Raw genomic sequence first — 17,620 nt, 5'->3', positions numbered from 1 at the left:
GGTTTGAGGTTTCCCGAGCGCTGACCAGAAATCACATCCAACACGATAATCCTGGAGCGCGAGCAGAAATCTCCCGGCCGTGGACTGACACACAACGCTGCGATGGCTGAACAGCTCCACTAGGGGGCCCCGTACATAACCTCCAGCCCGGAGCATAGGAATAGAATCCCAGAGTGACGGTAAAGACTGACACCAATACTGTACAAGGAACCCCTAGTGGTGGCTGCAGACAGGATCTTATCATGTATCTCTGTATACAGGGAGCTCCCCCTAGTGGTGGCTGCAGACAGGATCTTATCATGTATCTCTGTATACGGGGAGCTCCCCCTAGTGGTGGCTGCAGACAGGATCTTATCATGTATCTCTGTATACAGGGAGCTCCCTCTAGTGGTGGCTGCAGACAGGATCTTATGTATCTCTGTATACAGGGAGCCCCCCCTAGTGGTGGCTGCAGACAGGATCTTATGTATTTCTGTATACAGGGAGCTCCCCCTAGTGGAGGCTGCAGACAGGATCTTATGTATCTCTATATACAGGGAGCTCCCCCTAGTGGTGGCTGCAGACAGGATCTTATCATGTATCTCTGTATACGGGGAGCTCCCCCTAGTGGTGACTGCAGACAGGATCTTATCATGTATCTCTATATACAGGGAGCTCCCCCTAGTGGTGACTGCAGACAGGATCTTATCATGTATCTCTGTATACAGGGAGCTCCCTCTAGTGGTGGCTGCAGACAGGATCTTATGTATCTCTGTATACAGGGAGCCCCCCCTAGTGGTGGCTGCAGACAGGATCTTATGTATTTCTGTATACAGGGAGCTCCCCCTAGTGGAGGCTGCAGACAGGATCTTATGTATCTCTATATACAGGGAGCCCCCCCTAGTGGTGGCTGCAGACAGGATCTTATGTATTTCTGTATACAGGGAGCTCCCCCTAGTGGAGGCTGCAGACAGGATCTTATGTATCTCTATATACAGGGAGCTCTCCCTAGTGGTGGCTGCAGACAGGATCTTATGTATTTCTGTATACAGGGAGCTCCCCCTAGTGGTGGCTGCAGACAGGATCTTATGTATCTCTGTATACAAGGAGCTCCCCCTAGTGGTGGCTGCAGACAGGATCTTATCATGTATCTCTGTATACAGGGAGCTCCCCCTAGTGGTGACTGCAGACAGGATCTTATCATGTATCTCTGTATACAGGGAGCCCCCCCTAGTGGTGGCTGCAGACAGGATCTTATCATGTATCTCTGTATACAGGGAGCGCCCCCTAGTGGTGGCTGCAGACAGGATATTATGTATCTCTATATACAGGGAGCTCCCCCTAGTGGTGGCTGCAGACAGGATCTTATGTATTTCTGTATACAGGGAGCTCCCCCTAGTGGAGGCTGCAGACAGGATCTTATGTATCTCTATATACAGGGAGCTCTCCCTAGTGGTGGCTGCAGACAGGATCTTATGTATTTCTGTATACAGGGAGCTCCCCCTAGTGGTGGCTGCAGACAGGATCTTATCATGTATCTCTGTATACAAGGAGCTCCCCCTAGTGGTGGCTGCAGACAGGATCTTATCATGTATCTCTGTATACAGGGAGCTCCCCCTAGTGGTGGCTGCAGACAGGATCTTATGTATCTCTGTATACAGGGAGCTCCCCCTAGTGGTGACTGCAGACAGGATCTTATCATGTATCTCTGTATACAGGGAGCTCCCCCTAGTGGTGGCTGCAGACAGGATCTTATGTATCTCTGTATACAGGGGGCTCCCCCTAGTGGTGGCTGCAGACAGGATCTTATGTATCTCTGTATACAGGGAGCTCCCCCTAGTGGTGGCTGCAGACAGAATCTTATCCTGTATCTCTGTATACAGGGAGCTCCCCCTAGTGGTGGCTGCAGACAGGATCTTATCATGTATCTCTGTATACAGGGAGCTCCCCCTAGTGGTGGCTGCAGACAGGATCTTATGTATCTCTGTATACAGGGAGCTCCCCCTAGTGGTGACTGCAGACAGGATCTTATCATGTATCTCTGTATACAAGGAGCTCCCCCTAGTGGTGGCTGCAGACAGGATCTTATGTATCTCTGTATACAGGGAGCTCCCCCTAGTGGTGGCTGCAGACAGAATCTTATCCTGTATCTCTGTATACAGGGAGCTCCCCCTAGTGGTGGCTGCAGACAGGATCTTATCATGTATCTCTGTATACAGGGAGCTCCCCCTAGTGGTGGCTGCAGACAGAATCTTATCCTGTATCTCTGTATACAGGGAGCTCCCCCTAGTGGTGGCTGCAGACAGAATCTTATCCTGTATCTCTGTATACAAGGAGCTCCCCCTAGTGGTGGCTGCAGACAGGATCTTATGTATCTCTGTATACAGGGAGCTCCCCCTAGTGGTGGCTGCAGACAGAATCTTATCCTGTATCTCTGTATACAGGGAGCTCCCCCTAGTGGTGGCTGCAGACAGGATCTTATCATGTATCTCTGTATACAGGGAGCTCCCCCTAGTGGTGACTGCAGACAGAATCTTATCATGTATCTCTGTATACAGGGAGCTCCCCCTAGTGGTGACTATAGGAAAATAGTGTAATCATTTAACTCTATAGTTAGGGATTAACTCACCTCCTCCACCGGCAGCTCTTTGAGACGAGGGAGCGAGCTGGACAGGAGCCCAATAAGGAATGGGGTGGGAGAGCAGACAATGTCGATCATTGATGGCGGGAGGACAGGGATGTAGGTGTGCTGCCAGGCGAATGGGTAAATTAGCGCCACCATGGCATGGCAGCATTTGGACAAGGTGCTGTAAGAGAAAAGTAAAAAAAAAATAGCGTAAAGTGCTAAAATATAAAACACTAAATAAAATATAAAAGGAGTATTCCCAAATAAAAAATAGCGAATAGAATGCCAGCGTTTCAGTAAAGACTGACAGTGGATGAAATATGGAATATTTTCCTAGATGGCCGTATTAAATCTGTCCCGAGCGGAGTCCCACATCTGCGCTCCGGGCCTCGCGGCTCGTTCCTGGCCCGCCGCCCAGATTCCCGCTGCCTCTACAAACACTCCAGAATTATACAGCGGGTGACATCAGCGCTGAACTCCGTCGTGTTTACAACGGTTTCCGTGACAACACAACAGGAAAAAGAGCCCGAAAAAATGTTTCGCGCTTAACCCTTCAATTATCAGGAAATGGGACGGGGGGCGGGGGGGATATAATGTGGTCAAAGGCAAAAAAAAAAAAAAAAAAAAAAAAATGGTAAATAAAAAATAAATAATCATTTCAGAGGAAGTTTCTCCGTAGAATATTTTTAGTGGGGGGGGTCAAGGTCACGCAATGCTTCTATCCGGTAGAAGAATTGATACAAATTTGAAAATAAACAAACAAACAGCGGTTCCGTGATGTCATCATTCTGAAACCACTCCCCCTCCCTCTTTTAGTTCCTCCTGTCAGTTGACGATAGTCCACCAGTTTACTAATTTTATTGTAGAAAGTGAACTTCCTCTGTTCATAGAAATGGAATTAAGTAAATTGATTTTCAAGATCTCTGTTTGGTTATTTGGGGGGGAAGGTCATGCAATGTTTCTATCATGGGTTGTGATGGGATAACTGAGGACCAGGGCGCCTAATCTGGCCCTCAGACTAAGGGGTCCCAGCTGTCCCTGATCTCAGAGATACGTCTAATGGTAAGGATGTCTGGGCCGCCTTCCTTGCCCTGCTCCTGAACAGCCCTGATCTAATACCCTCCCGTCCCTCACTCCAGGGGTGGACGGGATAAGAACCCACATATATGGGGATACCAAATCTCAATCACTCAGCATGCTCACACAGAGGTATTACGGTGATAAGGAGGAAAATAAGAGCAAGGAGGAAACAATGAGACGACAAGAAGACTCCACAACAATTCCATGTACAAATCTATAATTACCAGCAGGTTTGGGATACAACAGCAAACTAGCCAGTGTAGCTAAAGCTATAGTCGGCATAGGATGACAGGTCTGCTACAACATGTGATCCAAGAGATATCCAACAGGCTAGCAGAAATTAACTCCTGCAAGCCCGATCACTAATGAGCACACAGCTGGTTGACGCCTGAGCCTGTCTGTGTAACTCAGACGCACCAAAGAGGTATAGTGAGGAGTGTCAGAGTCTGTAGTCTGAACAGCGTCTGATGCTGCCATGACACCTGTCGAGTTTAGAGCCAAACACCGCGCGACATTATCTGGTAGTATCTTACTTTCCTTTCCCACTCGGAACACATGCACGCTCATCCAAACTGAGCATCCATGTCTAATGTGTACTGATATTTATAACAGGGATCTACCTGAGGGTGTCCGCCATGAAAATGACTCTTCGTTCTAAGAGGAGAGAGGCGAAGACCTGTATGAGGTGCCGTACACCGAGCGTGGAGAAGAGGGCGTCGAAGTCCACGTGCTCGAGCCGAGAGTCCAGGGGGCGGCACAGCTCGATCACCTAAGAAGAGACCAGAATGAGGACATACGAGGTCAGATGCAGGCGGAGAGCTCCCCCTATAGGGTTAGGATAGGATCACATGATCGGTGATATTACATGAAGGGTTGTAAAAAAAATAGAAATAGCGCCACTCCTCTACCTGTGGCGGTGTCCGGTACTGCATTCACTATTAAAGTGAATGAGGTCTACGTCCATTATTACTCCCCCTCGCGCGGCCTGTATTACCACCCCGTAAACCTCCAAATATTCCGTACCTCTGTTCCTGACCCCGGCAGGAAATTCTTCACTGAGATCTTCCGTCCCAGGGCTGGGAATGGGGCGTCGATGATGGCTCTCATGAACGGCTGTACCAGGGCCGGAGAGATGCCTCTTCTTTTCTCCACCTCATCTAAGATCTGCAGAGATTATGGAGGATTTCAGGATATCCCCTTTTATTTATTTTTTGGGGGAAGGACGTGTCAATATAAAAAAAAAAAATGGAGCTAAAACTTCCAAAACAGCGCCACCTTTGTCCACAGGTGGATTGTGGTATTGCAGCTTATCCCCCATTTAACTCAAAAGAGGTGAGCTGCAATACCAGACATAACCTGTGGTCAGGGGTGGCGCTGTTTCTTAAAAAAACTTTTTTTTTTTAAATTCCATACAGTAATTTTCAATAATCCTAACTCCGCTTGCTCTGATCTTTACCTTGGAGAACAGATTAAAGCACCCCAGACGGCTCACGATGCAGTACACCTCGGGGAGACGCTTCCCTTTACCACTGGGCTGGATGAGAGAAAAGAAAATATATCAAAATATTATATAGGATCAGATCTGTAACGTGCTGTGGAATTAGCAGCGATATAGAAGTAACAAAAAAAATATGTAAAAATAATTATTATACAGTATAATCATATATATATGTATATATATATATATATATATATATATAAAGCTGAGTATGTATGTATGTATGTATGTATGTATGTATGTATGTATGTATGTATGTGTGTGTGTGTATATGTATGTATGTATGTATGTATGTATGTATGTATGTATGTATGTATGTATGTATGTATGTCCACTAAAAGGAATCCGCACCGTCGCATTTACAGTCTCAAAATTTTGCACAGACGCCTCATGTGACCCAGAGAACTTCATAGACTGTTTTGAGGGGAAAATTTGACAAAAAAAAAAAAAGAGAAGAAAGAGAGAAAGAAGGAGGAAGAGGAGAGGGGGGGGGGAGAAAGAGAGAGGGTGGGAGGAAAGAGAGAGGGTGGGAGGAAAGAGAGAGGGGGGGAGAAAGAGAGAGGGGGGAGAAAGAGAGAGGGGGGAGAAAGAGAGAGGGGGGGGAAAGAGAGAGGGGGGAGAAAGAGAAAGAGAGAGGGGGGGAAAGAGAGGGTGGGGAGAAAGAGAGAGGGGGGGAGAAAGAGAGAGAGAGGGGGGGAGAAAGAGAGAGGGGGGAGAAAGAGAGAGGGGGGAGAAAGAGAGAGGGGGGAGAAAGAGAGGGGGGAGAAAGAGAGAGAGAGAGGGGGGGAAAGAGAGGGTGGGGAGAAAGAGAGAGGGTGGGGAGAAAGAGAGAGGTTGGGGAGAAAGAGAGAGGGTGGGGAGAAAGAGAGAGGGTGGGGAGAAAGAGAGGGGTGGGGAGAAAGAGAGGGAGGGGGAGAAAGAGAGGGAGGGGGAGAAAGAGAGGGAGGGGGAGAAAGAGAGGGAGGGGGAGAAAGAGAGAGGGTGGGGAGAAAGAGAGGGAGGGGGAGGAAGAGAGGGAGGGGGAGGAAGAGAGGGAGGGGGAGAAAGAGAGGGAGGGGGAGAAAGAGAGGGAGGGGGAGAAAGAGAGGGAGGGGGAGAAAGAGAGGGAGGGAGAAAGAGAGGGGGGGGGGAGAAAGAGAGGGAGGGAGAAAGAGAGGGGGGGAGAAAGAGAGGGGGGGAGAAAGAGAGGGGGGGAGAAAGAGACGGGGGGAGAAAGAGAGAGGGGGGGAGAAAGAGAGAGGGGGGGAGAAAGAGAGAGAGAGAGGGGGGGAGAAAGAGAGGGAGGGGGAGAAAGAGAGGGAGGGGGAGAAAGAGAGGGAGGGGGAGAAAGAGAGAGGGTGGGGAGAAAGAGAGGGAGGGGGAGAAAGAGAGGGAGGGGGAGAAAGAGAGGGAGGGGGAGAAAGAGAGGGAGGGGGAGAAAGAGAGAGGGTGGGGAGAAAGAGAGGGAGGGGGAGGAAGAGAGGGAGGGGGAGAAAGAGAGAGGGTGGGGAGAAAGAGAGGGAGGGGGAGAAAGAGAGAGGGTGGGGAGAAAGAGAGGGAGGGGGAGAAAGAGAGGGAGGGGGAGAAAGAGAGGGAGGGGGAGAAAGAGAGGGAGGGGGAGAAAGAGAGGGAGGGGGAGAAAGAGAGAGGGTGGGGAGAAAGAGAGGGAGGGGGAGAAAGAGAGGGAGGGGGAGAAAGAGAGGGAGGGGGAGAAAGAGAGGGAGGGGGAGAAAGAGAGAGGGTGGGGAGAAAGAGAGGGAGGGGGAGGAAGAGAGGGAGGGGGAGGAAGAGAGGGAGGGGGAGAAAGAGAGGGAGGGGGAGAAAGAGAGGGAGGGGGAGAAAGAGAGGGAGGGGGAGAAAGAGAGGGAGGGAGAAAGAGAGGGGGGGGGGAGAAAGAGAGGGAGGGAGAAAGAGAGGGGGGGAGAAAGAGAGGGGGGGAGAAAGAGACGGGGGGAGAAAGAGAGAGGGGGGGAGAAAGAGAGAGGGGGGGAGAAAGAGAGAGGGTGGGGAGAAAGAGAGAGGGTGGGGAGAAAGAGAGAGGGTGGGGAGGAAGAGAGGGTGGGGAGGAAGAGAGGTGGGGAGGAAGAGAGGGGGGGAGAGGAAGAGGGGGAGGAAGAGGGGGAGGAAGAGGAAGAGGGGGAGGAAGAGGGGGAGGAAGAGGAAGAGGGGGGGATACTTAGTTACTATCCCTGTCAATGCTGGTAGCTAATAGATATAGAAAGATAACATAAATATCTGCTCCCATTGCTTCCGGGTGAAATGACACTAAGGCTACTTTCACACTTGCGTTGGACGGCTTCCGCTTCCGTTGCATTGCGTTGTGTGACGGATGCGTTGCATATAGTGGCACAACGCAATGCTACGGATCGTACAAAACAACGGAAAGCTTTATTTTTTTTTTCCTTCTTCTTTACAGTTTTACCGGCAGCAGACTATTGTGAACGACCAGCTGATCGCTCTCAATAGCCGGCGGCCGGGCGCTCAGCTGAACGTTCGGCCATCGAAAAATAAAATAAAGTTTGTGAGAAAAAAAAAAGCATGCGCAGTGAAAAATAAAGGTTTCCGTTGCTCAAAAAACTGTTACATGCAGCGTTCATTCCGCCCGACGCAGCATCAAAATAACATTAAGAAGAAGAAAAAATGGAGCTTACAAGGCTATTGCAAAAATATCCAAATTTTTATTATACAAAATTCATATTATATTAAAATCGTTACGATCAGTATAGAAAAGGTACATATACGGTGCTTACATAGGGAAAAAGGTGAATTACCACACATAAATGATACAAGTAAAATATATCTTTGTACCGTGTTAGTGTTGGCTCACACATAAATGGGAGAGCAAAGGTGATAACACCCCAAATAAGCATGAAGGGACATGTCCCTTCATGCTTATTTGGGGTGTTATCACCTTTGCTCTCCCATTTATGTGTGGTAATTCACCTTTTTCCCTATGTAAGCACCGTATATGTACCTTTTCTATACTGATCGTAACGATTTTAATATAATATGAATTTTGTATAATAAAAATTTGGATATTTTTGCAATAGCCTTGTAAGCTCCATTTTTTCTTCTTCTTAATATTATGTGCCATATGGAGTGGCGTTGATTTTTGATGCGAGATGTGCCTTGGTTCAATGTTTTTGTGTCTCAGCGTCAAAATAACGCGTCATCCAGTGGATGCAACGCTGACACTTGCGATACAGTGCGTTGTCCATACAAGTGTATGGAGAATAGCGCAGTGCGTTAACGGACTGTGCTATTCTCCATAGTAACAACACATAACTCACATCAAGAGCCATTAAATTGTGAGCACCAGGCCTACCAAATTAGGCAGGGAAGATGCCAGCACTACTCATTATAGGAATAAACAGCAGGAGAATGAGAGTAAAGTGCAAAATATACATGATTTTTATTAAATACACAACAAGACAAAAGTTTGAATTAAAATGGTACACTACCAATGATTCCTAGGGATATCAACATATGGGACTAGACCAGTTTAAATAGCCAATCCAGTAAGTCAAAAGATTAACTAGTGAATATCTATATAGATGGCGGCAATTAGCCTAGGAAGGTCCAAATGGTTGGTAAAAATGTTCAAAAAGTAAGGGGGCTGCTTTATAAGAAGTAAGGTATAGTCAGATCAAACCGTGGTTACCCACCATATAGGGGTGGGGAATCATGGTGATCCCACTGGCTGCACTGTTGCTAGATACTGGTGCACAGCAGAATAAGAAATAACATGGAATAACCATATAGCACAAGTGTGCAATTTAAAAAAAGGTTTTTATTTTGCACTTTACTCTCGTTCTCCTGCTGTTTATTGCTATTCTCCATAGTGATGGACTCCGCTGAACACAAGTGTGAAAGTACCCTTAGGGTATGTGCGCACGTTGCTTTTTACCTGCTTTTTACCTGCTTTTTTGCTGCTTTTTCTTCTGCGCTGTTTAATGCCAAAATGGATGTGTTCTTCTATTCAAGCAAAGTCTATGGGAATTTGGGTTTCTTGTTCACACTATGTTGTTCAAAATGCTGCCTTTTTGAGGCAGAACTTTGGTCAAAAACTCAGCTTTTCAAAGAAGCAACATGTCAATTGTTTTTGCCATTTGGGTTTTGCACTGCAAAGCTGAGTTTTTGACCAAAGTTCTGCCACAAAAAGGCAGCATTTTGAACAACATAGTGTGAACAAGAAACCCAAATTCCCATAGACTTTGCTTGAATAGAAGAACACATCCATTTTGGCATTAAACAGCGCAGAAGAAAAAGCAGCAAAAAAGCAGGTAAAAAGCAACGTGCGCACATACCCTAAGCTGTGTACATTGTGAACTCAGAGCAGGGGTGGGGCTGGGGGGGGGGGTCTGTTTTGGTATAACTTGGGCACTGAAGGCGTTTCTAGTTTGAGCAGATCTAGTTCTATGGGGAACTAATTACCAGGAGTCGCCTACAGTAGCCGAAACGCCGACTGCCGTCCTCACCGGTCAGCACGAAGGAGAACGTCTCGCTGTAGAGAAGAGAAGTAGGTAAGTATAATGTAAAAGTAAGTGAACCCCCCTGGGGGACGAGGGGACGGGAGGCCTCACGTTTTTTTTTTTACCTTTCAAACTCAGTAACAGGAGACCAGTCCTTGGCGTCCGGGAAGCAGAACTGGGGAATGGCTTTAAACTGGTCCCCGGCTTCTCGCATGAACTTGAAGGATCTTTCCAACTGAAGAGAAAGATGAGAACATTTAGAGTCGGGTCCGAAAACAGATGGGCGGAGCTAGTAAGGATACATCAGGACTCTTAAGACTGGACACGCCCACTGGACACTTAAAGCATTATGTCCATAAGGTATGCAGCACTAATAGACTAATAGAAATTACATTGAGCTTTGATGTGGTCTGTGGTCATGAGAGGAGCTCAGAAAGAGATAGTTACAAATGAGCTCACTGATGGATCCTCAGTTCACTCATTCTGCAAAAAAGGCTGGAAAAGGAAAACTGTGCAAAATTTGTAATGAAAACCAATTACATAAAGGATTTTTAGCCAAAAATACCTGCATTTACATAAAAAAATAGGTCCCAAATGCTTGATCCTCGCATTTGGAGGTATATTTTGGAAACCAAATGAGCTTACAATCTAATGGTAGTTTTTGAAGTATAACGTACCTTCAGAGGGAACTGCTGTGTGATCTCCGGTGCATAGACGGTTCCTGTCGGCTTCTTTTGAAGGGAGACCACCACAAAATACTCAAACAGTTGCCGTTCCTGGTACTCAATATGGTCGCGCTCCACGGTGTGATAGCGCGGAGTCAGGCTCATGCGGGATTTAACGTGATCCAGTCTCTCACTGTGGGCTGGGAATAAAGAGACACGAATCTTAACACTACGGATCATTTCTACATTTTTAGAGTTGGGTGACAGATCGGAAAATTATTATTATGGTTTTAATTTTTTAAATATTTTAGAATTATATAGTTATTTTTTATTTTATTACATTTTGTTTAAGTCGTTATTTATTTTTTTTTTTAAATATCCCTAATGATATTTTATTAAAAAAAATACAAAAAAATATAACAGTAATAATACAATAATAATTGTATTATTTTTAATAGGAAATTATAAAAATATACATAGGTATAGTTAAAAAAAAAATAATTTTACATAATAATAAAACTGTAAAATTATTATTTTATTTTTTTAACTATCACTATGGATATGTATAATAATAATAATAATAATTTTCCTATTAAAAAATAGGACAATTATTATTGTATTATTGTTAGATTTTTTTTTTTTTTTTTTTATAAAATATCATTAGGGATATTTAAAAAAAATAACGAATTAAAGAAAATATAATATAATAAAAAACTATATAATACTAAAATATTTAAAACATTAAAATAATGATAATAAATAATATAGAATAATAGTAGTATAAAAATATAAAGATTATAATAAAAATTACAATACTAAAAATATGAAAAATATAAAAAATATATAAGTATAAGAAAATGTAAACCATAATATACTAAAATATGAAAACATTTTTCATATTTTAGTATATTGATTATTATATGTTTTATATTATAGTTATTTTTTATATATTTTATTTTTATAATAATTATTTAATTATTATTATATTTTTCCATATTTTTAGCATTATATTGATTTTTTATTATATTATTTTTTTTACATACACTACTTTTATATTTTATTTTTTATATATTTGTTATTAACAATAATTATAATAAACAATATACTAAAATATTAAAATTAACAATATTATAATAAATAAAATATAAACAAAATAAATAATAAATGTTCGGTCACTTCTTCATATCCTACACAATAAAAAAGGAAGTTCATGGGGTTGCAGACAAAAAAAAAAATCACTTTAAAAATCTTAGTAGATAGCTGTATCATTTTATACCACGTAATAATAATATACAGGTATATAAAAGTCCATCGCCTGAAAAAGTAAAGGAAAATTCCTTTAAATGAGTGGAATCTGATAGGTGCTGGATTATCCAATATTCTGGATTATTGGATGGATAAATAAATAAAATATTAAAGGGGTGTTCCTATGTTCTAAAGTGATTGTGTATTGCTAAGTCCCCCCAATGATCCTGACCGTGCTGCTTTAGCTCCATGTGTCCTTCAGAGCTGCGCTCACGACCACCAAATTACAGGACAGCCAGGAGGTCGGCAGCGCAGCTAAAAGAAAAAAAAAAAAAAAAAAAGTGTGTATTATTAAATGGAATGTGGACGTTTCTACCTTTTAGCTTCTCCTCTGTGTCGCTGTCGGACTCGCTATTGTCATCCGTCACTGAAAGAGAGAGCAAATATTTATTCCTCTAGTCATAATGGGAATGACTCACAGCCGTGAAGAGCGGGCGTGGGTGCACATTCCGAAAAATTATGTACATGGCCGCTTTTATTTGTTTTTCCCCTGAAAACGGCGCCACCCTCGCCTGCAGGCTGTGTGTGGTACTGCAGCTCCATTCAAAATAAATGTGGCTGAGCTGCAATACCGGACACAGCCAGTAAGATAGGGCGGCGCTGTAGAGCAGCCATGTTTCTCCAATGAATATACTCTAGTGTTATATATTCTCCTACCTCGCCCCGAGTTCTCAGTGGACTGGAGCAGCCTCTTGACTCTCTTCTTTCCCCGCCGAGCCTCGTAGATGGAGTTAATCCTCATCACAAGCTGCAGGGGGTGGGGGTGGGGGTGCAAGGGGATTTTAAGTCATTAATGATTTTTTTTCTCCATTCAAATCTAAAGAAAACATTCTACTAGCTCCGCCCCCAACCGCTAGACATGTGACCGATAATCAGAGCTCCCACAATGCACAGCGTCAGTTTTCTCTCCATCCATTCCGTTTGCTCCGCCCACCTTTGGAATTTTCCTCCTCCGTCGTCCGTTCTGTTGGTCTCCCGTGCTGAAGAAGTTATCGTCCGGACTACTCGGAGAGGACGGGGGGCTGAGCTTACTGGGCGAGGCCACGCCGTCCCTCCCCAGCTTCCGGATGTCCAGAAGCTTGAAACTACGACGCTCGGAGTTATGCCTGAAGAACGGCTTCTGTTGTGCCTATGGGGGGGGGGGAATATAAAAAAGATGGCAGTGTTAAAGGGGCGGCTAAACCCAAATACAATCCTGCCAGTGTGGAATAGTTGGGTTATTCCCCTAATGGAGGTTCCAAATATTAGCTTTCCCCCCCTCTCGGAAACAGCGCCACCCTTTTCTATAGGTTGTGTCTGGTACTGCAGCTCAGCTCAATTTATATGAATAGATATAGGTTGCAATACCAGATGCAACCACAAGGCTGGCGCTGTATCAATTAAAAAAATAAAAAAATACCCATAAATTATAGGTTGCAATACCAGAAACAACCACAAGGGTGACGCTGTTGCAGTAAAAAAGAAAAAAATAATATGTTTTAAAAATATAATATTTTATAATATATTCATTTTCTTTTTAACTGCAACAGCGCCACCCTTGTGGTTGTATTTTATGGGTATTTTTTTTTATTGGCGCCACCCTTGTGGTTGTGTCTGGTATTGCAACATGTAATTTATGGGTGTGAGTGTAACATATACAGATATACACACACATACATACACATATATATATATATATATATATATATATATATATATATATATATATATATATATATATATATATATATATATATATATATATGTGTATGTATGTGTGTGTATATCTGTATATGTTACACTCACACCCATAAATTACATGTTGCAATACCAGACACAACCACAATGGTGGCGCTATTTCAATTAAAAAAAAAAATATTACCCATAAATTATAGGTTGCAATACCAGACACAGTCACAATGGTGGGGCTGTTTCAATAAAAAAAAAAATACCCATAAATTATATAGGTTGTAATAACAAACACAACCACAAGGGTGGCGCTGTTTCAGTTACAAAAAAAAAAAATAAAAAAAAAAAAATATCCCCAGAATTTAGATTGCAATACCAGACACAACCACAAGGGTGGCGCTATTAAGGAAAAAAAAAAAAAAAACAAAAAAAAACCCAACCCATAAATTATAGGTTGCAATACCAGATGCCACCACAAGGGTGGCGATGTTTCGATGTTTCAATTTAACCCCTTCCCCTCCCCCATAAATCTGTAGATGGCCTGTACCTTCATTTGGGCTCCGGTCGCGGGCCCTAAAGTGGCAGGAATGGATTTCTTGCTCAGACTCCGACTGTCAGTCTCAATATCTTCATAGGGGTTTTCCTTTGAGGATGGAGGATCTGTGGGATAAAAGCAGAAGACGGAGGAGGAGGAGGGACAGTTATTTTAGGCAAATATCAATATTCACTAATGACTTATTATATTTCCTGCTAATTAAGGAAGGAATCTTATTAAAATTTCATTTTACTAGAAACATTCCAGAACTGTCATTTTTCGGCTGTGTCTGAAGTGGACAACCCCTTTAAGACTTGTCTGATCTGGACAAACCCTTTAAGAAGTCTTCAAAGCTGACAACACATAAAAAGGGGTATTCCCATCTCCAAGACCCTATCCCAATATGTAGCAGGTGTAAAAATATTAACAAATACCTCCAATTAGAAATGTAGTATAGTTCTCCTGATTAGCTTTGTCGATTACCTAATGTGCAGGTCATTGCAGCTTGGTTTCAATGGTTACAACCACTCATACAGTGACAGTTAGTTACTTGTGGTTGTAATCATGGATATCTGTTACTGTAATGCCCTGCACATGAGGTAATAAGAAACGTAGTATAGTTCTCCTAATTCACTATGTCAATTATGTCATGTGTAGGGCATTACAGTACCTTATGTATCCATGGTTATGGCCACTTATCTAGTGACAGTTAGTAGATCATGCTCATAACCATGGATACCTAATCTGCTGTAATGCCCTGGACATGAAGTAATAGAAATATAGTATAGTTCTCCTGATTCGCTATGTTGTTACTTCATGTGCAGGCCATTGCAGCTTAGGTATCCATGGTTACAACCACTTATAAAGTTAGTTGCTAGTGGTCGTAATCATGGATACCTAAGCTACTGTAATGCCCTGCACATGAAGTAATAGAATCGTAGTATAATTCTGATTCACCATATCAATTACCTCATGGGTAGGGCATTACAGTAGCTTAGGTATCTATGATTACGACTACTAGCAAATAATGGTCACTGTATGAGTGGTCATAACATTGATACCTAAACTGCAATGCCCTGCACATGAGGAAAGCGACATTGCGAATCAGGAGAACTATACTACATTTCTATTACCTCATGTGCAGGGCATTATAGTAGCTTAGATATCAATGATAACGACCACTAGCAACTGTCATTGTACAAGTGGTCATAACCATGGATACCTAAACTGCAATGACCTGCACATGAGGAAAGCGACATTGCGAATCAGGAGAACTATTCTACATTTCTATTAGCTCTTGTGCAGGGCATTGCAGTAGCTTAGATATCCATGATTACAACCACTAGCAACTAACTATCACTGTACGAGTGGTAGTAACCATGGACACCCAAGCTACTGCAATGCCCTGCACATGAGGTAAGGGACATAGTTAAACAGGAGAACTATACTACAATTCTATTACCTCTTGTGCAGGGCATTAGAGCAGCTTAGGTATCTATGATTACAACCACTAGCAACTAACTGTCACTATAGCTACTGCAATGCCCTGCACATGAGGTAAGAGACATAGCTAATCGGGAGAACAATACTACATTTCTAATTGGAGGATTATTATTACTACTACATATTGGGATAGGATCTTTGCATTCCTATACTCTAGGCACCTGGTAAAAAAATCCAAATCTCATGTCTCCTTAAAGGGGTTGTCTAGTTCAGACAGTTCTTAGAAGTTGCTCCTTTAAAAACAATCAGTAACAAATACATACCTCCCAGCCTCCCAAGAAGAACGAGGGACAAAGCATGCTGAATTTACATGCCTTTCCCCTTATTTGATGCATTTTTGGTGCAGATGTGTTTTTAATTGTTTTTTTTTATGGCACGAACAGCGGATCAAGGTTTCGTGAAACACACAAAAGAAAAGCTGCAAACAGACAGATCTCCATAGAACTTTATAGGCACCAACTGTCATCTCTTTAGGCACCAAATCTGGATCTCATGTCTTAAAGAGACATCCCCTTTAAATGGACATCCCCTTTAAGAATTATTCAAAGTGGCCACTGTGACTACCGGGCGAGACATCTAGACCTGACGTGTGCCGCAAGGAGAGAGAGGCTCTGGATCAGAGGAAAACATACACCCCCTCCCCCCCAATTATTAAAATACAACATTACACAGGAATCCATAGATCATTAGATTGTAAGCTCCGCTGGCCCCTTCTGGGCACCATGTGGTGGTATATATATATATATATATATATATATATAGTGATCAGAAGTGGAACAGATACGAGTCATATGTCAGTATAAGCTGTTATGTAGAAATTCCGGCTAAAACCCAAAAATTTACACCCCCCACCTACCCCTCCTCATGAGGTCAAACTTTTGTTTCTGTTTCCAAACTTTGAGCTGAACTTTCGCTTTGTTATCAGAAGTCCCGGGTCCCGGGACCTGGCACAAAGTCACACAAAGTCACAGGCAGGAGCCAACAGAGAGCAGCTCAGCGAGCTCAGGAGGCGGCTGGTAAAGCCCTCCAGAAAGGCTCTGCTGCCCCAGACACTTCTGCACTCACCTTTCTTCCTCGCCATGGTGCCGCATGAATGTCACCTGATCAGGAAGTAAGAAAGCTCAGGTAGGGAAATCAGCGGGGAGGGCCAAGGGTTAATATTATTTGTAATGGAAGAATGGAGGGAGGGAGGTGCTGCTGCATCCTGTTACTGCCGGGCTCTGCTAACCTGTGGCTCCCATCTGTTGTCAGACAGCAGCAGATTAACCCTAAACTGGGGCTGCCCCATAGTACCAATGAGGGTCATGGACTCTGATAAACCCTCAGACCCAAAGATCAGCTGAACCCATCCAGGACGGCAATCACAGAAATCCTCAGCCCCGGGCGTGAATAATTAGGGACTGAACTGAGTATAAACAGCTTAAAAAAATAGTAGATGATATAATAATAATAATTCATTTATATAGCGCTATTAATTCCACAGCGCTTTACATACATTGGTAACACTGTCCCCATTGGGGCTCACAATCTAGAGTCCCTATCTGTATGTATAATAATGGTAAAACACAGTCCTATAGAAACATTTAAGTATATAATACACAATAGAATAATATAAATGGCAAAATTATTTCCAAAATACAATAGTTATAATATAGTAGTATAAATAGAATAATGAAAAATAAATGCTAACATTTCCGTATATATATATATATATATATGTGTGTGTGTGTGTATATATATCATATAGCAATATAGTATAAATGGAACATCGTAACATAGATGCTGAAATGAAAAAAAAAACCCCACTAAATGTATTTATATATGTATATATATATATATAGAGAGAGAGAGACAGAGAGAGACGGGTACAGAGAGAGAAAGAGAGAGAGACGGGTAGGGATGGAAACAGACAGACAGAGAGACGGATAGACAGAGAAATAGAGAGATAGAAAAACAGACAGAGAGAGGGAGACAGAGACAGACAGAGAGACAGACATGGAAAGAGGCAGACAGAGAGAGACAGATACAGAGAGATAGAGGGAGACCTACAGAGAGACAGACAGAGACAGACAGAGAGACCTACAGAGAGACAGACAGAGACAGACAGAGAGACAGACAGAGAGACAGACATGGAAAGAGGCAGACAGAGAGAGACAGATACAGAGAGACAGAGGGAGACCTACAGAGAGACAGACAGAGACAGACAGAGAGACCTACAGAGAGACAGACAGAGACAGACAGAGAGACAGACAGAGAGACAGACAGAGAGACAGACATGGAAAGAGGCAGACAGAGAGACAGACATGGAAA

At 43.2% G+C, this 17,620-nt stretch overlaps 1 protein-coding gene across 2 annotated transcripts in view; it reads right to left on the bottom strand.

The window, feature by feature from the left end:
* Positions 1-17,620, bottom strand: part of DENND2A (DENN domain containing 2A) — a 104,970-nt gene that overhangs the window by 6,827 nt on the left and 80,523 nt on the right. Inside the window, exons 1-12 of one of the 2 annotated variants that reach the window (XM_075344085.1) lie at positions 16,376-16,413; positions 13,820-13,932; positions 12,539-12,733; positions 12,262-12,352; positions 11,921-11,971; positions 10,312-10,499; positions 9,760-9,869; positions 9,597-9,666; positions 5,142-5,219; positions 4,709-4,849; positions 4,306-4,454; positions 2,609-2,786 (exon numbers count right to left, since the gene is read on the bottom strand). In XM_075344085.1, coding sequence (XP_075200200.1) covers positions 2,609-2,786; positions 4,306-4,454; positions 4,709-4,849; positions 5,142-5,219; positions 9,597-9,666; positions 9,760-9,869; positions 10,312-10,499; positions 11,921-11,971; positions 12,262-12,352; positions 12,539-12,733; positions 13,820-13,932; positions 16,376-16,391 — 1,380 coding nt within the window. In that variant the 5' untranslated portion in view covers positions 16,392-16,413. Of the gene's footprint in view, positions 1-2,608; positions 2,787-4,305; positions 4,455-4,708; positions 4,850-5,141; positions 5,220-9,596; positions 9,667-9,759; positions 9,870-10,311; positions 10,500-11,920; positions 11,972-12,261; positions 12,353-12,538; positions 12,734-13,819; positions 13,933-16,375; positions 16,414-17,620 lie in introns of those variants that run through there. The other variant, XM_075344084.1, reaches the window with a different exon arrangement.

The sequence above is a fragment of the Anomaloglossus baeobatrachus genome, chromosome 4 (genome assembly GCF_048569485.1).
Source record: "Anomaloglossus baeobatrachus isolate aAnoBae1 chromosome 4, aAnoBae1.hap1, whole genome shotgun sequence".
Classification (NCBI taxonomy): Eukaryota; Metazoa; Chordata; class Amphibia; order Anura; family Aromobatidae; genus Anomaloglossus; species Anomaloglossus baeobatrachus.
Note: the sequence above shows the minus strand (reverse complement) of the source record. Positions and strands in the feature narration are given on the sequence as shown.